The sequence below is a fragment of the Micrasema longulum genome, unplaced genomic scaffold (assembly GCF_059751315.1).
Source record: "Micrasema longulum isolate JH-2025_06_02 unplaced genomic scaffold, ASM5975131v1 h1tg001650l, whole genome shotgun sequence".
NCBI classification, from domain to species: domain Eukaryota; kingdom Metazoa; phylum Arthropoda; class Insecta; order Trichoptera; family Brachycentridae; genus Micrasema; species Micrasema longulum.
In genome coordinates this window covers 622,914-644,943 of record NW_028278829.1, presented here as the reverse complement: position 1 = coordinate 644,943, position 22,030 = coordinate 622,914, and the positions used below count along the sequence as shown (strand labels likewise).

At 31.2% G+C, this 22,030-nt stretch overlaps 1 protein-coding gene across 1 annotated transcript; it reads left to right on the top strand.

Annotated features, from left to right (window-relative positions):
• Nucleotides 1-5,098: 5,098 nt before the first annotated feature.
• On the top strand, nt 5,099-21,508 carry LOC148274435 (glucose dehydrogenase [FAD, quinone]-like). Its single transcript, XM_088237126.1, has 3 exons — nt 5,099-5,251; nt 16,873-16,987; nt 20,062-21,508. The coding sequence occupies exons 1-3, from the start codon at nt 5,157-5,159 to the stop codon at nt 21,388-21,390; spliced, it is 1,539 nt and encodes a 512-aa protein (XP_088093252.1). The 5' UTR covers nt 5,099-5,156; the 3' UTR covers nt 21,391-21,508.
• Nucleotides 21,509-22,030: the final 522 nt, after the last annotated feature.

The window sequence follows — 22,030 nt, the reverse complement described above, 5'->3', positions numbered from 1 at the left end:
AGGCAACAGATTTTTTTCAGTCAGAAAGACGCCGCTGCTGGCCTACGACTACGTAATCCAGATATATTCAGAGTTGCCATTGTTTTGTTGTTACCTCCAGTACAAAGGATATAATAACCTTTTTTCTTGCATGTATAGACAGTATAAAAGTTTGCAAATATCAGACACCATTTTATGCTTTGGTTAAATTATTTTTTTTGATTATTTATAAAATTTTCATTTTTTACAATTTTTGCGAATTTTTGATATCATTATTTGAATTATGAAAGTTTGGTGCACTTTTAATGCAATCTATGCATTTTGCTGATATAAAATGATTAAATTTTGTACGCATAATTTAAATTAGAATTTTCCGCGCAATTTTCACTTTTGGACGAATGAGTCATTTTTTAAATCTTCCCGCGCGAATCAAAACGCGATTGGAACCAATCTACTTACGTATTTTGAACATATGTTTTATTTACAACATTTTTTCGGTAATGGCGAAGCAGGGTACGGGCCGATCGGCCTTCAAAAGGAACGGCAGCGTCCGCGGCAGCACCTGGTTGGGACCTTTCGCCGGCAACGGGAGTAACCCCCTTGCGGGGCCAAACCAACGGAGGGAAGGGTCGAAGCCAGGTGTACGGCCCCTGTGTCCGTCTTACCATGAACCACAGGGTCCTGCTGTCGCTAGCCACGTGCCGTTTTAGACTCGGCCTTACAACTGAGAAACTGGAGCAGTAATCCGAACGGTGGTTTAACGTTTTCCAAATGGCCACCCAGCACCCATCTAGTGCAAACGCGTCGGCAACAAGTTACACAAAGACTTGTTAAGAGTTTTTCATGGGAGATCTTACAATTATTTGATTATTATTTATAATCAAAGTTTTTTTCTCAATATTTGAATTTAATTTATTTTTGCCTTCATTTTTTTCAATTCTTTATGATTATTTAGTAAACTGCTGCTGTAAATAAGCTGTTTTAGTAAAATGTTGTTTTTTTCAATTACATTTTTTAATTATTTAAACACTTTTTTAATCTTCCGTGTTGTATTTATAAATACGAATACATGAATTTATAAGAAAACTAATCTTTAAGAAAAACCGTGGCAAATAGGTTTCCCTGGAAACTTGTATCTCTTCCGTATGATGTATTAGACATAAAAACTGACAGCTTTATAAAAAAACAAATTTTCCATCAAAATGTGTGCTAAAATTTATTCCAAAACATTTATCCCTTAAGGCTTTTCATAAAACTAAATGTTATTAAATATTTGTACACAAGTACTTACTGACTTTTTTATATCCACCGGTTTCGAGACGTTCCCGTCTCATAGTCAGGATACCAAATAAACTAACATGCAAAACCCACTCTTCACCTTCAACATAGTTATTGCACAAAAATATAAAACGAACAGGCTATGCATTAAGTAGGTAACCCTTATATTCACCGACTTATCAGTGCATGTGTAGTGGGTTTTGTATTTGGGTTTGATTGGTGACCTGACAAAGAGACGGGTACCTCTCGAAACCGGTAGACAGAAAAGTCGGTAAGTGTTTATTTACTTATATTTACTAACGTTTTTGAATAAATGTTGTTTTAAAAATTCTTACCATCGTAGATAATTTTTTTGGATAAAGAACGTAACGCGAAATCGAAGTGTGTCGTGCATAGTATATTCTATGCAGCAGTGGTGAATGGTGATTTTATTTACAGGTAAGCTGTAAAAAAATATCATTTATTTGTACCTACATAGGAGGTACATAATATAACGTAAGTAATATATACTATAAATTGATATTTTTCTGTGGTTCTGTGTGATGCAACCACTCTCATCCATGAAATCAACTCAAACGATGTAACTTCGTGATATATTATGTAGTAAAGATATATTATCCATTACTTTAACACATAATTTATTAAAAACCAAATAAAAAATACCACTTTAATTTCAGTCGATATTAGGTATTCAATTAAAATGTCAACTAGCCAAATTGTTCTCGAAATTAATAGTGCTAAAAACAGCGTGGAGCGCTGTATGTCCTGCAATATGACGCATGAAAGTAATTATGGTCTTATGTCAAAAGTACCATCTCAAAGAAAAATAGTCCTTAAGAAACAATGTTTGAAATATTGTTTTCCAAATTAAGAATTTTCAAATAATTTGTGTAATCTGGAAGTTTAATCTAGTAGAAAAAACCCGCACTGGGGTTAATACATTCAAAATATAGTATACTTTATTGTATAAAAAAATAAACTGGAATAATCGGCTAGTTTCTTGGCTCACCGCAGGCGCTGGGCGCGGTTTATTAAAACTTATATTTATATTAGGATAAAAATACAAACGGTAGAATTGATTTCAATTACATGTTAGTTATTTATTTGTTTTTCTGTAAATAAAGTTACAGTAAAACATTATTATAGTTAGTCAAATATAATGGTAAGCTGAGCATAATCGCTTCTATACACGGTTCGCCCCTGCTATGTAGTTGTTAACAGTCCAGTACTAGTAACTCGATTCGAAACAAATACTCTGTGCCGTCTTTTTCCATCAATGAGAAGTAGTGTTTCCTTTCTAACCCTTGGTGTTGAATTTGCAAATCATAGTACCTCCTTTCACTGAGACTTGATTCAATTGATGTATGATAAAAAAAACAAAAGCACTGGTTCAGAGTTCTGGTTCTATTAATTTAAACACAGAACTGAATTGTAATCTGTCTTGTTTTGGATACTGGCACATCAAAAACTGCCCAAAAAACTTTGACGGCCATTTTAAGATTTATTTAAATGAACTGTTGTTATTGAAAAATGTTTAAACCATAGAAATCCAATTTACAGCGAGACGAAAGTATTTTAAGAAATTTGTATCTTTGTTTTACGTATGTTTTTTCTTAAAATATACAAAGTAAAAGTAGGAAGTGAAAAGAGAAATTCGAGACTTAATCCCGTCAACAATACGTAAGTAGGAAACAATTGTAAATGAAAATTCAAAACTTAAAAGATTTAAGCTTTTCAATAATGGCCATTCATGTTTTATCTACAATTAAATCGTTAACAAAAATAATTCATGACAAACTTAAATATTGAATAAAAACAAAATAGTATATCAAAAATTTTATTCTACTGGTACTGTATTCCAACAATTAAATACAAATCCGAATCAATTGAAAATTGTAGGTAAGATAATCAATTTCACGCTTTCAAATACTGGTCTAAGATAGAAAATATGTTTATTTGCTGTAAGCTTTATCTGGAATCGAAATCCAGACCACATACGTCATAGGCAAACGCGCAATCCACTATAGGCGTGCACGCCTTTGATGCATCAAAGGTGATGAAAAGGTGTCGTAAAAAAAAGCCTGTCATTTATTGCATACGCCCAGAGCGCTTTTACATGACAGGTACAAAATAACAATTCAAGCGTTTTATGGTGTAACAATTCAATATGTCGGTCTAATAAATATGTCTCTAATAAACTGATTTCTTATATATATATTTTTTAAAGAGTCGAGTTACATTATGTTTTATAGATACATATAAATAAATATTAAATACAACATAAAAGTAGTTAGGTACATAATTAAAAAAAAAAAAATATTACAGTTTAAGGCAAAAAAATTAAAGAAGGTATGATTTAAGTGGAGGTTACCAGAATACAAAAAAGAAAATAAATTTTTAATCTAAAAACCGACAATGGATATGGAAACATATTAATTTCTCTATTCTCGTTTCCAAACCGGTGTAGTCTAATAATTGAAGAATTTAAAAAATAATTCTAAATTTATGGTATGTAAAAAAATTGGTTTATAGTACCAGTTACGTTTCTGGTTTTTAGCCTAAACGACGGAGAATATCATTAAAATTAGCAGTCTTCTTAAGCATAGTTTCCATACTGTGATATTATAGTTACGATCCATAAGATTTATTTTTAAAGTTTGAATCTTCTTTTAATCTTGGTCTCAGAACTTTTTTTGAACAGTGCATATGATGTCTCGCCTAGTAATGACTTGCCTACAGTCAGGGGGCCTTACTTATAAACTTGGAATAAAATTATGCTTAGGCATAGGGGTAGAATAAGAATGAGAATACCATTCTTATTGTATTGGTAGAATAGTTATGGTATCCCCATTTTAATTTTAATAACTTTATACCTAGTTTATAAGTACGGCCCCGTATTAAATACCGCAGGGAGACTTATATTTGAAATCTCTAAGTTCAGTCATATCACTCCAATATTTCAGGAATTACACTGGCAACGTTTTCCACAGAGGATGGAATACAAACTCGGTTGGCTTATGTATAAGTCACTGCACAACTCTGCTCCGGAATAGCTAAGGGAACTTTGCATTCCAGATGAACTAGCTGACGGACATCTTACGCTTAGATCAGCTACATCTACACCGAGAGGAAAAGTTATTATACCTCTTCGCAAACAGCGCACTAAATTAGGTGAACGCGCATTTGTGGTCCCAGGGACTATGGCATGAAATGATCTCCAAGCAGAAGTGCGAAACTGTGAGAGTAAAGTGATGTTTCGGAATAACCTTAAAACCCACTTATTCTTTAAATTATTTGAATAAATCTGTAGCATGTAAAAACAAAGTAATTTGTTTTACTTAAATTACAAATTTAAAAAGTTAAAATTAAATTCATTTATTGATTGAATCACTTTATTAAGCGCCCTTGAGGTATTATATTACGAAAATGGCGCTTTATACGTTATCCATTATAAATATGATACAAAGTTTTAGAAAAAAAGAGAATAAATGTATGTTTATTTAAAACTTATCTTTATTATTAAGATAAGTTTTAAATATACATATATTCTTTTTTTTAAACTTTGTATCATATTTATAATAGATAACTTAAATAGCACCTTTTTCGTATATATGTACATAACCTCAATATTAATATTGAATACTTTAAAATAATCACCATTGGATATGATGCAGTTATGAGTGTGCCAGAGTTTTTTACAATCCTCAAAACATTTCAGAAACGCACTTTTTGGTGTGGGTTTTGGTTTTTATCTTCTCTATAGACGCAAAACGTTCCAATTACCTACAAAAGATGTTTAATTGGCGTAAATGTTTATTTGCTCTTCTATTCTTTAGGTTCTACTTCTGGAAGCTGGAATCGAAGAGCCCGAAGTAGCTGACGTTCCAGCCTTTGCTCCAATGCTACAGAGGTCAAATATTGACTGGAACTACAGAACGCAACCGGAAAAGAAGGCTTGTAGGTCACGCCGGATGGGCGGATGCGGGTGGGCAAGGTACCGTTATTTATTTATTTAATTCAATAGTAACAACAAACCGTCAGGACTTTTCCGAAGTTAATGTTTCAATTAAACTTTATGAAGTTTCAGGACGAATGTATTATTTGCACTTGCTTATTCAATTAAAGTTACAGTAATTTTACTATTTTTTTTACTACACAATATTCATAGCAATTGGGTATGTTTTGTTGAGAAGCGGTAAACTAGCAACCACGCCTGAGATGGATATTTTTTACGGTGCACAAAAATATATATTTTGGAGGTAGATGTGTCAACAATACCACAAGCGACGCGACATCCGCATCCGTCAGGTTCCAATGTTTATCCTCAACTAAATGTTTAATGAATCAGTTTGCGTTAGACCCTAAATATTAATAACTTGTTTCACACTATTAAGAGTGGCTCCTCAGAATTGGAAGAAGTCAGCTGGATGAGGTTCCTTAAATAATAATTTAATGCTGCCTTCAACCTTCATATTCAACGTCTATTTTTCTTTCATTTGATTTATACATTATTTTGAAATCTGTAATTTTCTTTACTTAGGTTTTTAGTTTTCGGAATTTGAACTGTTACTGGCCAATTTTAAAAAAAATGAATTCATTGTTATTTTATTGTATTTTCTTTTTTATTATATATTCTTTTATTTCTTACATATGTTTTTTTTATTTTTTTAACTTTTTAAAGTTGTTCATAAATGTTTTTAGTGTTTTATTTTTGTTATTTCTTTATTTTTATAGTGTATTTAGTAGTATAGTGTATATATATATATATTATGAATGTAGCTCTAGAACAGGTATTTTTGAATCTAGTAAAGCTGCTTTGATTATTTTCTTGCAATTCAATTCAATGTCTAATACTTTGTTTGTTTTATTTTCTATTGCATGTATTTACTTTTATTTTTTTCCAATAAACGCCGTATTTTGGCACTGAACCTGAACCTGATATAAAATTATGTGAAAATCGAACACCGCAAAATTAATGAAAACTAATCACGTTTCAGTAAATTAAAGAATAAATAAAAAAATAAAAATAAAAAATCATAAACCGTTCTTAATCGGAAAAATAATTTTGATTGTGCCTTTTTTTCGCCCATACTTAGGTATGATTTTTTCATTCTGTGCATTTATGTAACTGGGCGAATTACATAAATAAATAATAATTTGTTTACAGTTAACTGTATTCATTTTTCTTAGCGAGGATATTTTAATACTATGCCAAAAGTTTTGCCCACAGTATAAAAAAATCTAATCTAGAATACCGTAAGAAAAATTTGTATTGAAACTATGAAAAACTATTTATTTATCAGCCGTAACTACTCGTTACAGAACCAAGAAATATATCTGACTTCAATTAAACGATCCATTTTTTTTAGGAATACAAAACTTTTCCCGTTTGTGGTTTTATTAAAATATTTAATATGTTGCCACTTGACTTGACTACTCATAAATGAGTAGGTTTACGTTTTAGGACCTATAAGTTTCTTTGTAGACGTCGCTCAGTACGCAATTCTTGATTTGAATTCAACTATGGCGTGTTGTGTCTTTTTAAAGTGAAGAAATACTGTTAGGATCTTAATGAAACAGGATACAATCACATTCCATGTGTAATTAGCAAATGAATGTGTATATAACAAATGGATTTATTAAAAATTAAATCATATTTCCATCTGTCAGATTGTCGAAGAAATAAAATGGAAATTTTGTTAGTGTTGCCAGGGTAGTAATTTTTTTTACCCTACTTTGCTCATCTAATGAGAGAGTAAAAGAAAATCGGATCTCTGATTAAACAACTCTGTTGTGGACATTTGACCGATATTATCTTCAAAACATCAAATATTATTTAACCGGATATAAAAATATCCTTTTTTTGTAAAATAAAATTTGTTTCATATATTAAGTTTAAAGTTCGTTAATTAAATTACCCTTATTAAATGACCCTTTACTTATCTACTCTGTTGTGTCAATCAATATTTCCGCGTGCACAATAAAATTTTAGAGATATTAACAGATTACTTTTTTTTTAAGCTTACATTTGTGTTATGATTATTTTTTTTCCCATCAAGCAACATTACTCTGCGACCTCACGAATGCGCGCGGCAAAAGTAGGGCATAGTGGGGAAGTTATTGGACACAGTCAGATGTATTCAAATATGATTGTACGCTCCTTCTGGACTATTTTTAATTCTATGGTTATGGCTATTCTATTGTTAATCTGTGTTCTAATTTATTTAACCTAATATAAAAATATTATGTATGGTACGATAAGGGCCGACGATAAAAAATTAAAAAGAGGGAATTTGTATAGGTAGCTCACCAGACAAGTTCAATTTCTGAAAGTAGCTCACATCCTTATTGAGTTTGGAGACCACTGCTTTACATCATAAAAGGAGCTTCACCTTCGGGAGACCACTGGTTAATCCTAAGGATGTTAAAGAGCTCGCCCCCTACCTAATAGTCAGATACTCTCGCCTTCCACATTGTAGCCCGGATCTTTATAAACCTGGCTTGGAGGGCGAGAACTATTCACGGAGATCCAGTCACAGTAGATCTTCACAGGTTGCAGTGACGCTTGCATCGCACGAACCCCCACCTTTAAAAATAAGAATAACACTTTTATTTGACAATAAAAATTATCAATATTTCTGGTATACATGTGCCTAATAGCCCGCTACGGTCAATGTCTCGTTTCATGATGGCTCAATATCCGCACGGTAGTTATAATATTTTTTTAACTATTATTTTTGCACACGTACGTTCACAATACATTTGCACAAAACATTAATGTGTGCGTATGTTTAACTATATACTATTAAGATTCCAACAATTATAAGTATGAGTATAAATTCAAGAATGTAAATAAATGCCTCTTCACGGATTGTGCCTAGTGAAATGTTCAAGTAGAAAAAAATATATACATAAATTTAAGCATCCGTCATTAAAAAAAAAAAAAGTCGTGTTGTCGTTTTTTATTTTTAATCCAAGAATTACAAAGTTTTACGAAAATATACCAAAAAAATTATAACAATGATTCGAATTAAAATTAACAAACAATCTTATGAGTATGCCCAAATGCTTGCAGACTGGCTGGATTTTCTCCCTAGGGAGGTTTCATATTTAAATTGCAACATAGAGGGGAAACACTTTTGAGAAGGGAATAGGGGACTCTAGGCATTTACAGGGCTTATGACCTGTCATCGGCTGGTTTAAGTGGCCACTTTACACACTGTAAATCTCACCTACATGATAAAGGTTTCAGCTCTTTTACTTCACAAAATTCAATAGATGGAAGAGTTGAGAAAATTTGGGAGAATATAGGAAGTTAATGATATCTAAATTTAACATATTACAACAGAGATGAAGAACATTTAAGAAAAGGTAATATAAAATTCTAGGAATCTACAGGGCTTATGACCTGTCAATGGCTGGTTTAAGTGGCCACTTTACACACTGTGTAACATTCACCATTCTGTCTATATTTGAACATCTATATTCCTTCAATTCTTCATAAGGTCATAAGCCCTGTAGATGCCTAGACTTCTATATTACCTTTTCTTAAATGTTCTTCATCTATGTTGTAATATGTTAATTCAAACATCTCCCCAGGGAGTTGAATCCAGTCCTTGTCTACAAAAATTTGGACAAACTCAAAATATTGTTGATATCTTAAATTGTTGCAACAGAGAGGAAAAGAGGAAATAACTCCCTAGAGAGAAAATTCAGGCTGTTTGCAAGCATTTGGACATACTTAAAACATTGTTGAGTTAACTACCTGGTAAAAGACGAAGTAAAAAAATTGGAAAATTGTTTTCAAGCGTTGCGTAGTAGGCGAATGGTTCAGCCAGATGAATCTCACCCTTTTGATAAATGTTTCAGCTCTTATACTTCACAAAATTCAACAGATGGAAGAGTTGAGGAAATGTGGATGTTCAAACATAGGCAGAATGGAGAATGTTACACCGTGTGTAAAGTGGCCACTTAAATCAGCTTATGACAGGTCATAAGCCTTGTAAACGCCTAGACTCCCATATTCCCTTCTCAAAAGTGTTTTTCTTCTCTGTTGCAATACATTTAAATAAAATTAACTACTTTAAACTACGTCTCAAGTTCTAACAAATCAACCAATGACAGTTTTGCAATAGTTTACGGGAAGCCAACTCACTTAACAGCAGAACTTAATGAAGGGAACTTGTGTTGTCACAGGCGGAATAATTTCAAAATTGCAAAACACAATCTATTATCAAATAGTAAAAAGAACATTGAACTTCCTCATTAAGTAAGTATTTGTTCTTTTCCGTTACGATTTTACTTTTAAATTTTTTCACCTACCTAAAAATATTAATTATAAAGAGACATGTATATTTTATGGGCCCAAATTTTTTTTATTCTTTTTTTACTGATAATATTTCATTGATTCCAAACATTCAAAATTTTCCTTCTTTTAAAAAACATGCACTATCCTGGATTCAAAGGAAAGAGATGAACTCTTTTTTTTAAAACATTTTGTTGGAATATTTTTGTGTTTTTTTTAGATCATTTTTATATCCTTTTTTAATTATTAAAATATAAAAGGCCATATTATCTTTTACAGAATATTTTATTTTTTCTTTCTCACGTTACTCAAAAATATTATAACTGTTCATTTTTTATTATAGGAGCAAAAATTCATTTACATTTTCTTGTATATCTACAAACAGGCCATGCCTTTGTGGGATTTTTTGTTTACTTTTTTTACTATTAATATGTATTTCATCGCTATGTAATTAAGCTTTATTATTTAAATACTCTGTTTTATCACTTATGTTTATTGTAAAAAAACAAAAAAAATAAAATAATAATAATAATAAAAAAATAAAAAATTCTCTGATCGTAGTTAATAAATAAAAATTATGAATTTCCTCACTTTTTCTTATTTCCTTTATCTTATTTTTACAATTTCGTAAGTTTGTATGTGAAATGTATCTATTGTTCTAACACATATAAACGTGCGATAATAAGCTTACTTCCCGAACTCCCAAACCTTTGAAAGTTTCAATAGAAAAAAAACAAAAGATATCCCAATTCTTAAACTCGGGTTTCTCGCTTCATTTGTTCCGGTCTAGGTACTTAATTAGTGTCCTGATTTAACAGACCCGCCAATTTCCTGCATTGGGTAATAATTTGCATTCCAATTATCAGCGAATTTTTGGCAACACAGAACGTCACTTTTTTCAATAAAACTGCGAAATAGTAACTGTAAAAGTTCATGTGTTTGTGATTCCTCTTATATTAAGCAACAAGTTCATCCCCACGGAAAATTAGATACAAAAAATGATTTCTTACGCGCGGTACAAATTAAAGCTTTTAATAGAGAAACATCACGTTTTTTTTACATTCTTAAATTAATAAAGGTCAACGAAATACTGTCAAAAAATATTTTTTTTTTGCTGATTTATTAGTAGCATAAAAAAAAATTAATATGTAATTTTGAATTGCCGCTAAAATGGTCATTCCATTGGCCACACCCCTAATAGGTCACGATTTATGTATATTTGTTCCTGGTCATTGCAATTTATTTAGAACGTCATAACAAATCTTGACGTCACAACAACCAAGGCCAAACACGTCGCGTTTTTCTAGCAACGTATTTTTATTCAACTTCTTTTTTATATTTATGTGTGAAAAAATTTCCCTTCAATATTCACATTGATTTTGAAAATACAATTAATTATTCTAAATTCATTTCATATATTTTATCGGTATTCATAGTTTGTGATATTTCCCTATTGTATAACAAAGTTTTTTGAGAATGTACGAAAGAAATAATAATCAATCTTTTTATAAAAACGAACTACTTTGAATGACGTCACTAGTTCATATGAATCAACCAACGATAAGAGAGTTGTGAAGAATATTTCCGGTTTACGGTAAGTCAACGGACTAATCGGCAGAACTGACCGGGAATACGCGGAAGAGGACTTGAAAATCACACGCAGAGCAATTTCAGAAATTCCATAAATCACAGCGCTGACGATGTGATGCAAAAAATTTTTTTATCTTAGTTTAATAGTTCATTAAAAAATTTAAATAATATGAAAATCACTGAACATCCTCATTATAATATTTTTAGTTTTAAATACGGATTTATTTGTTAGAATCTGCCTTTTCAATGATTGAGTTGTTGCTAACATGGCGACCTCTACTTGAGTACCTATTGCAGATTTGGTAATCTCGAAAATTTAATTACTTATTTCACTATTGTTTCTTGACACAATCATGATTTTTCATTATTAGTTATATACAGGTTGATTTGTTAACCCTGTCACATCCGAAACCACGATGCTCAGTATGGGCAAAAAGACATATTAGCATATTTAAAAAAAATATTTAGAACAAAGAATTTTTTTTAAATAAAATATTTAAAAAAACAAATGGTTGCTTACTTCTGCAGGGGATAAGTGAGGGGAGCGTGGTGCAGTAACAATGACTCCCTTCTCCACATTTCTCCCCAGCAGAAGTAAGCAACCATTTGCTTTTTTAAATATTTATATTTTGTTTCTTTAAATTTTAATTCTTAAAAAATATTTTAATGTGTATTAATATGCCTTCTTTCTCAAACTGATCATCGTGGTTTCGGATGTGACAGGGTTCAATGAACACCCCGTAGAAAATATTAACTGGTTAAAATAAAAATTTGAAATACTAAAAAAAGTAGATGCTATTATTAGATCAGTTTTTAAAGATTTGCTGAAATAAAAAAAAGGACTTTCCGGGTTTGAAAATAGTACTTTGACTTACAAATTTTCTTTAGGTTACTTAAACTATAACGCTAATTAACCTACAATAGCGTAAGTGATTGAAACGATTTCTTCTGTCATTTCAAAGTAATTAGCAAATTCTATTGTTAATTTGATAATAATTGACGAATAATTTCGCAATGTATTAAGAGAAGATTTCACACTTGTTCACGATGTTATTACAATTTATTAAGAATTACAGAATAAAGAAATCACAGTATTTGAGACGCTTTGAATTTTTCCGACATTTTTGCTCAGATACCGAAAAATATTCACGTATTTAACCCTGTGTGCGAGAAGAAACTACTTCAACTGCAAATATGATGATATTAAGGTGATAGCATTTACTTCTATTTTTCAAATAATCGAGAAATTGATTTACATTTTATAGTAACTCCACACCAAATTACAGGTTAAGGGCAGTAGAAAAACAGACAGCACTCCCAAAGATTAATGAATGTGTATTTTCGTAATGCGTATTAATATACGAGGGCGGATTGAAAATAAAGCTACCTAAGTAGGAAAAAAACTTTTTTTTCAAAAACCATTTATTTCTAAACATAGTCTCCTTTTACTTCGACACACTTAGTAAGACGATATTCCAACTTTTTTATACCATCTGAATAATACGATTTCGGGAACCTCTCAAAATACGCGTTAGTTTCAGTAATCACTTCTTCGTTTGAGCTGAATCTTTTTCCTGCGAGCCATTTTTCCAAGTTTTGAAACAGAAAAAAGTCACTAGGGGGTAAATCTGGACAATAAGGTAGATGATCAACCAATTCGAAGTGTATTTCACGAAATTTTAGCATCGTATCTAATGCTGTATGAACCGGCGCGTTGTCTTGAAGAATGAGCACTTTTTTCTTCTTTAAATGTGGGCGTTTTTCCTTGATTGCATCATTCCATTGATCCAAAAATGGACGATAATACTTTTTTGTGATTGTGGATCCTTTTTTAATAAAATCAATGAGCAATATTTCGAGTGCATCCTAAAATACAGTGGCTATTGCATTATTACTTGCCAGCCGATTTCACTGCCTTTGCTTTCTTCGGAGCACTTCCACCAGCTTCCACCCATTGTTTCGATTGATTTTTGGTTTCAGGTGTATAGTGATGCACCTACGTTTTAAACATTTATTAATCGATGCCAAAAATTAACAGGATTACGCTTTATCATGTCCAAACACTGCTGTGAAGTGGTCTCTCGAACTCGTTTTTGTTCGACACTAAGCAAACGCGGCACCCATCTTGCCGATGGCTTTTCCCTATGCAAATGTTCATGCAAAATGTTCATATGAGATGTTTACCATTTCAACAATCTCACGCAATTTTGCTGGGCGATCGTTCATAACTATATCGAGGATTTTCTTGGTATTTTCTTCAGTAACCACTTATTTTGGCCTTCCTGTTGATGGTATTGTTGCAGTGCTTGTTCGGCCGCTCTTGAATTCAGCAATCCAATATATTACCATGTAATCTGACGAAACAGACTCACCGTAATGTTTATCGAGCTTTTTTTTTGTCTTTTTCGCCGTTTTTATCTTTCAAATAATAGTGTTTAATCCTTAGAGTATTTACATCATATACTCTAAGGTTTAATCACTGCGCAAAATTCGCTTTTTTCCATTTTTCAAGAAACACAAAAGTTGTTTACTTCAAACGACTACAACAAATAAACTACTCAATGAGTTTGGGTGACATTTTAACAACTGCCTTTTGACAGATTGCAATTTGGAAAAAAAAAACTTTTTTGTGTTTGTGCTGCCATCTGGCGCTAGGTAGCTTCATTATCAATCCGCGCTTGTATTTTAGAAAACAAGCCTCTTATTGAAAAATACAAGACGTTTAAAGCATAAAAAATCACTAATTTGTTCAAGTTCTGATGATGAGGAAGTAAGCTCGTAATCGGTCTAAATTAACAGTTAGATGAATTAAATAAATACGGATTTTAAAACATAGCAGAGATGATATTTCAGATAAAAAATAATTAAATGACAGTTTAACTGCAATATACATTAAAAAAAACAAGAGCGTCAAATAATTTAACCTACTAATAACCTAGGACTAACAGAAAAAGAAACAGTTTTGTGTATACAGCAATAAAGTTCTACAATTCACTTTCTAATGACTTAAAAGATATATAAAACATATATCTATGGAATTAAAAAACACCTAAAAAAACGTTTTTTACAGCCCATGTGATGAGTGAAATGTGATGTTATTTTATCGACTCACACCAGATACTAGCACTTTTGCTGATTGGGAATATTTTTAACAAAAAAAATATGTAATATAATGCCATATGTAATTTTACTCTCCCTTCCCGTTGATGTCCCTTTAATATCTCCATAAATATAATAAAGTACAGGTTAAGAATTTTGGCAATCCTCTGTTATACATTTACGTATCGGTTAAAATATTTGTTTGTTGTTAAAAAATGAATGCTTATTGGGAACAGACAAAGCATTTTATCTAAAATTGGAGATAAATCGTCAATACAATATAAAGTTTACCAATGTGTCGCATGTTGCGAAGTAGCGTAAAAGAGTAATCCTAATATATTACTCTCTCACACACTCTTTACGTCTCACTCTCAATAATACGGGTATATTCAGGAGCAAGAGAGACAATTTCACGCGTCACATGCGCAAACAGCAAAGTGTGTACTTGTTTCAAACGCCAGTTAGGCAGTTTGCAGTTAGTAGGTACTGTTAGTAGCTATCCGACGCTGGTCGGGGTTGTTTGCTTTGCTGGCGCTGCGAGCATGCGCTTATGGTTTTTTCATGTTTCTAGCAATTGAAATAAAATATAGTTTCTTTTCACACTTTAATTTATTTTATTAGTTTGTTAAATTGTTTATAGACAGCGCTGCATTTCACTTTCGAAATAATCGAGATTTATTTTTATTGCAACAGGGAGGAAAAACATTTCTGATAACTGAAAATCCAGACATGGTATTGCATTGTTTTTTCTTTTCGCTTGTAAAAAATAAATAATTTGTGGTTTATTAACACTTTTCTTTTTAACACAATAATTTGTCATTTATTTAAATGGCGGTCTATTGGTATTTATGTATTTATTACGCTGTCCTTGAGAGCTTGCTCAATCGATAAAATTGAAATACTGATTAATCAAATAAATTCCGTAAATAATTGGTTTGAGGTCAAGCAACTCTATTGACCGAACAAATCATTTGATCGGCGAATCATTTGAATCAGTGACTTAATGATTTGTTCCCAATATAGAATGTCAAACAATTTTCAGCGATTTCGATAAACTTTTTAATTATTATGTAAATGTAAATTTTATATTTTAAACACTTTATTTTTATCCCCTTATTTTTTATTTTTTCGACAAACCGGTTTTAAAGCTACAAAAGCTTGTTCATCAAGGTATACTTAACTAATGAATCATCTCCTTTTTTATTTTTACGGTGATTATTAAATTTTATCATTCGTTTCACATCGAAACATATAGAACTAACAAGTCAAGTATTTTTGTCATGTTGCTCTTGTACAGACAATAAGTGTAAAATGAGATGGATACGACCTTTAAAACTAGATAGGAGTGGACCAAAATTGTAAATAAAATATTAAATTAGATCACTAGGAAATCTAAAAAATTCAAAAAGCTATTTTTAATAAATAAATAATAATAAATAACCAAATAAACAATATTCCTTTAAGTTTCTTCAAAACAAAAGAAAAACCTTTTAATTTGTTGCAACGGAGGGGGAAAACATTTTGAAAAGGGAATATGGAAATCTCGACATTTACAGGGCTGATGACCTGTCATTGGCTGGTTTAAGTGGCCACTTGACACACTGTATAACATTCACCATTTTGCTTATGTTTCAACATCCACATTTCCTCAATTCTTCCAACTGTTGACTTTTGTGAAGTAAAAGAGCTGAAACCTTTTTCATGTGGGTGATATTCATCCAGCTGAACCAATTGACTTACTAGGCAACGTCTGAAAACAATTTTCCATTTTTTATAATTCTTTTTTTACCAAATGGTTAATATTCCCTTTTCAAAATGTTTTTCCTTTCTGTTGCAACAAATTTTGATATGAATAACTCACTAGGGAGGAAATCTAGCCAGTCTGCAAGCATTTCGTATTTACTGCATTTTGTGGTTACCTACCGTATTTTATGGGACTCGTTGCACATTATTCATTCAGTGTGTATTAATTTAATTAAAAAATATAATGCTCTTGTTTCAGCATATTTTTTTTAAATTAAAATTTACAACATTTTTTGACTTAAATTTTAAAAAAAGGTTTTGAAAGTAGGTATAAACTTTTTTTTTTAATAATCAAACTTCTTACCAAGCTCTTTCCTGTACCCTTTTCAATATTATTACTTTTTTTTAAAAATATATATATACTTACGCACCCACACACACGCGCCCTCTTCTTCATTCATTCCCACACACACATTTACCCTCTCCCTCATGCATTCACGCATACATACATTCACACACACACATGAATACCAACGTTCACACATACAATTAACATAAACTCTTTTCTGATATATTATGTATTATTAGATTTACAGTGGAATTTTGTAATTGACTCTAGTATTTTTAATATACTTCTTCTTACATTTTTATGTAATAGCTGTAAAAATCCTAAATAAAATAAAATAAATAAATAAATTTGGACATACTCAAAACATTTTTAAAAAACTTATCTTTAAGGAGACAATTTGTTACAAAGAACAAAAAGTCTGTTGTTCAGTTGTACAATCACATCTCGTTTGTTATTTTTTTACTTAGAGCTGTTAGATGACCATTTAACTTATTTAATTAAAATAAATTAACCTTACTTTATTTTCCAGGGGTAAGGTGATGGGAGGATCTAGCTCCATAAACTACATGATTTACATGAGGGGCAACCGAGAGGACTACGACGAGTGGGCCGAATTGGGGAACGAAGGATGGAGCTACGACGAGGTAATTCTAACAATTACTCCAACACAAACCTGACCCTCGATTACAAAGGGCGGTAGAGATTAGTCAGCATAATAAACTACAGAACATTTTTGTTGCTGCAAAGAACGGTCACCTGATATTTCTACCAAGGGGTGTAATGACTGCCAAATTCTATCTACAATATTTTATTTTATTTTATTTTATTTTATTTTATCTGCCAAATTCTATCTACAATATTTTATTTTATTTTATTTTATTTTATTTTATTTTATTTTATTTTATTTTATTTTATTTTATTTTATTTTATTTTATTTTATTTTATTTTATTTTATTTTATTTTATTTTATTTTATTTTATTTTATTTTATTTTATTTTATTTTATTTTATTTTATTTTATTTTATTTTATTTTATTTTATTTTATTTTATTTTATTTTATTTTATTTTATTTTATTTTATTAACATCTGGCAAATCTGGTATTTACAAAAATTTATAATACTAACATATTTGCATTAATATATATTTTTTTAAAAACAAAAATTTCCATATACCCAAGATTTAAAAATTATACAAGATTTATACTTTAAAAAAATTACAGCATATTCAGTAGAAAGTTAAAATAATAAAACATTCTACAGTAATACAACAAGAAAATAAAAAATCATAAGTACTGTTTCATACAGCTGGGCAAAATGAACAAAAAACTGTTTATATTATGAAATGCATGAATAAATAAATATAATTACCATTCACAATCTTTGAAAAAGTTCAAAAGGTTTGTTTAAAATTGGAGTTTAAATGTAATACAATATGCGCCAATGGCGACGGATTAGGTAAAGATGATAATAGTGGACACTGAAAAAATCATACAATTTTTATTTTTTATTTCAATAATGAAAATAAACATGATACACAAAATAAAAACAAGAAATTACAACAACAAAAGTTAAGTTCACATGTTATTTTAAACGTTACTACCTCTCTAAGTGAGCAAACTGCTCGTGTTTAGAGAGAGAGAGAGAGAGAGAGAGAGAGAGTTTTTTTTTAAATCCTACTTTACATTTTTACTTTCATTTTTTTACATTTTCAAACAAAGAAATACTAAATACATAAATATCAGTTTCGTCGTTTTTTATTTGTTAAGAACATCAATGATAATAAGAATTAATAAGTTTTCTTTTGTATATTTTTATTTAGGTAAATTTAAGTAAATAATACACTGTGGTCGACGAACATCGGTTAATTTCCTACCGTCTCGTTGTAATACAGATTAAGACTATTCACTTTCACCATTTGCATAATATTTATGCTATTTACACCCCTGCTCCTGGTACAATATACCTGCTGAGGGTGGCATGGAAACCAAAATGGTATTTATTAAATTACTCACTTCCGTTTTTACGCCTCACCCTTGCCTCGTTTAAAAATTACATTATTTCACACACCATTTTGTTCAAATAATAATTACTTAGATCGAATTTAAATAATAGCAAACGATCCTTTTGTAAATTAAGGTATTTCAAAAATATACTTTTAAAAATAAATTATGTGGTTAAAACCATAGAATTAAGAAAAGTCCAGAAACCGCATAGGCACATTAAACAGAAGGCGACTAAACTACTCATAAATGAGTAGGTTTACGTTTTGACCCATTAGTTTCTTTGTAGATGTCGCTCAGTGCGCAACTCCTGATTTGAATTCAACTATGCCGTGTTGTGTCCTTTTAAAGTGTAGTTAACTCAGAAATGTTTTCAGTGTGTCCAAATGCTTGCAGACTAGATGGATTTCTAGATGGATGGATCTACGCGTATCTGCAATTTTTCTTCAGTAATTTGGGTGTTTTGACAAACTGTTGTTTGCATACAGGGTATAATTTAATTTCTGCACTATCAATTGACAGTAGACATTAATATTCAACTAAATCCTTTCATAATCTTCTTCACCAATGGCATTACAGCCCATATTGAGCTTCGGCCTCCATCAACTTTCGCTTTCAACTTTTTCTGTCATCCGCTGAAACCCTCCAGTTAGATATTTCTAGTAGTTAAAATGCATCTCTTTGCTGTCGTCTTCCAATCGCGTTGATCTATTGACTTTACTTCTATCTCTCGGGTGCCCATCTTTGACTTTTTTAGGTACCCGTAATGATGACATCCTCTGCAAATGTCCAGTTTGTCTCAGCCTTTTTAAATTTGATGTGTATAGAGAGTTTGGGAGCTTTATAAATGTTGTTCAGTTTGTTATCATATGTAATTCTCCAGGTTTCTCCGTAATTCATTGGACCTTGGATTTTACGCATCAATTTCCTTTCAAAAATATCCCATCTCAAGAGACTTTGCTATTAAAGTCCACACTGCACACCCATACGGTACCGCCGTTATGATGATAGTTTTTTTACTGGGTGATTTTTGTCTTTCTATGATAGTGGAGTTCAGGTATACAAAGTCTTCTACAGCTTCAAAATTGTATTTGTTATTAAACACAACAATATTTTGCCAAGTACGAGTCGTATTTTTAATCTGCTTAATTATTTTGATTTTGCTTTCATTGATCTACAGATCTCCTTCCACTGGTGCTGTTTTAAGTGGTTTGAAGGCTTTTTTTATACCTGTATGAAATGTATATTGTATATTGCTTAAACTAAAAATGTACAGTTAGAATCGAATAATATACAAGACGTCTCAACAAAAATAGCTTTTCAGAATTTGCATATCACCTAAAATCTAAAATAAATTAAATATATGAAATCTGGGTGGAAATGAATGACTAAAGCTTTTATCCAAAAACTTCATACAATAAATAATCAATTAAATGTAACCACATGTCCTCTTATAAATATTACCGTTATGATTCATATCAATTTTTTTCTCTCTCTTCCTTTCACAAAAATGTCATTAAAATAAATTGTCACGCGAGTGATTTTACTTTTGAATAAGTCCTGATAATTAGAAAGTAACCTACCGGTCAATTGAAAATATAGGTGATTTATGCAAATGCATAAACAAATACCATTTTCTTACGAACTTCTTTAAAATTACTCGTAGCTTCAATTCTGATTTATATTTTGTCAATAATAATAAAAAATATTTTTTTCAGATTCTTCCATATTTCAAGAAGTCGGAAAATAACGAAGACATTGAAGCTCACGACAAAATGTTTCATGGAAAGGGAGGATATCAAAACGTGGAACGTTTTCCTTACATTGATGATAATGCTATTTTCCTCACGGAAGCTTGGAAAGAAAAGGGATTAGAAGTCGTCGACCTTAATGCCGAGAAGCAACTTGGAGTAATGATCATCCAAACCACTTCAATCCACGGAAGAAGACAATCCACAAACGGTGCATTTATCAGACCAATTCGGAACAAAAGACCGAACCTTGTCGTCAGAACTCAAGCTCATGTTACGAAAATCCTGATTGATCCGCATACTAATAAAGCATTCGGCGTAGAATATTTACTGAACAATAAACTGACCACGTCGTTTGTACGAAAAGAAGTCATATTATCAGCAGGTGCATTAAACTCTCCAAAAATATTGATGCTTTCCGGAATTGGACCGATATACACTTTACAACCGCTATCCATCAAAGTTATTAAAGACCTTGCAGTTGGATACAATTTGCAAGACCACGTCACTACAGATTCCGTTCTTATAATTTTAAATAAGACAATTACAGCCGTAAGTGATAAACAAAGGGAGTCCGAAGTATATAGGTATTACCAATTGGAAAAGAAAAAGAATGGACCTCTGGCCTCTACCGGTGCTTTGAACTGCAACGCGTTCATTCAAACGAAATATGAAGATTCGTCATTTCTACCAGATATTCAGTATCATTTTGATGGAGCAAGCGTGAGGGACTACCTCGCCGCGCCAGATACAGCATCTGAAGACAGCATTGCATTACTTTCATATTACGACGGCATAGCCGCCCGGCCAACTCTTATGAAGCCCAAGAGTAGAGGATATTTGACCCTCAATACGACTCATCCAGTATTTGGACAACCTCTTCTTTATCCCCGGTACTTCACTAAGTATCCAGATCTAGAAGTATTAGTAGCCGGAGTTCGGGAAGTGCAAAAGTTAGAAAATACCGAAGCGTTCAAGAAAGTTGGCGCCAGGTTTTCTAGGTACCCTCTTCCAGCTTGCCAGCATATTAAATTCGATACTGACGAATACTGGGCTTGCTGTTTGCAAGAATACACGTCTACTATTTTCCATCCTGTAGGAACTTGTAAGATGGGACCACATTGGGATGACAAGGCTGTAGTGGATCACAAACTTCGCGTATATGGCATTCACTATCTTAGAGTAGTGGACGCCTCTATAATGCCGACAATTGTCAGAGGTAATACTAACGCTCCAACAATAATGATAGCTGAAAAAGCCGCAGATATGGTTAAACACGAATGGCTGACTCACTAAGAAACAAATTAATTAATCTTTATTAAGATAGATAATTTATTTAGCGCCATCGATTTGTTTTTAAGGGCGTTTTTAGTTTTACTATAAAATTTAACACCGCTCAATTTGCGTTTGATCTTAAAGATAATGAATTCAAATTTAATTCAAATGCCTCATTTTTTGATTCTTGATCCGCCTGTTTTATATTTATTTTTTATACACTGTGCCTCTGTTTTCTTGATTTCTAAAGAGATTTTAAAATGATATTAGCATAAAGCTATTTGTTCAAATTGTGTTCGTTAATTAAAACAATTTCTTATGAATGACAAAACACAATATTTCTATCATTTCTCTGTATGGATGTTGCAATAATATTATATTTAACACAAAGATAACGTATTTTTCAACGTACATTATATTTTATATTTTTCATTGATTTGTACTGACGATTGCAAATTAAATCATTATAATTTTACAGTCAGAATCACTAGTTTACTTTTCGCCATATTTAGTTTTGATGAAAGTAAAAATACATAGTTTTTAATATGATATTATATAGTTTTTAATTGAAATACGTGTAAATTGCAAGCATTTTTACATAACCTTATATTAAAATATAACCAATACAAATATTGTTTTATTTAAGTAAAATCCCTATTCA

What these genes read in the sequence shown, in the direction of transcription:
- LOC148274435 (XM_088237126.1), top strand. Translation starts at nt 5,157, where the DNA reads ATGCTACAGAGGTCAAATATTGACTGGAACTACAGAACGCAACCGGAA. An exon ending in GGCGGATGCGGGTGGGCAAG is followed by an intron (nt 5,252 to 16,872) that starts GTACCGTTATTT and finishes TTTATTTTCCAG; the next exon opens with GGGTAAGGTGATGGGAGGAT. An exon ending in AAGGATGGAGCTACGACGAG is followed by an intron (nt 16,988 to 20,061) that starts GTAATTCTAACA and finishes TATTTTTTTCAG; the next exon opens with ATTCTTCCATATTTCAAGAA.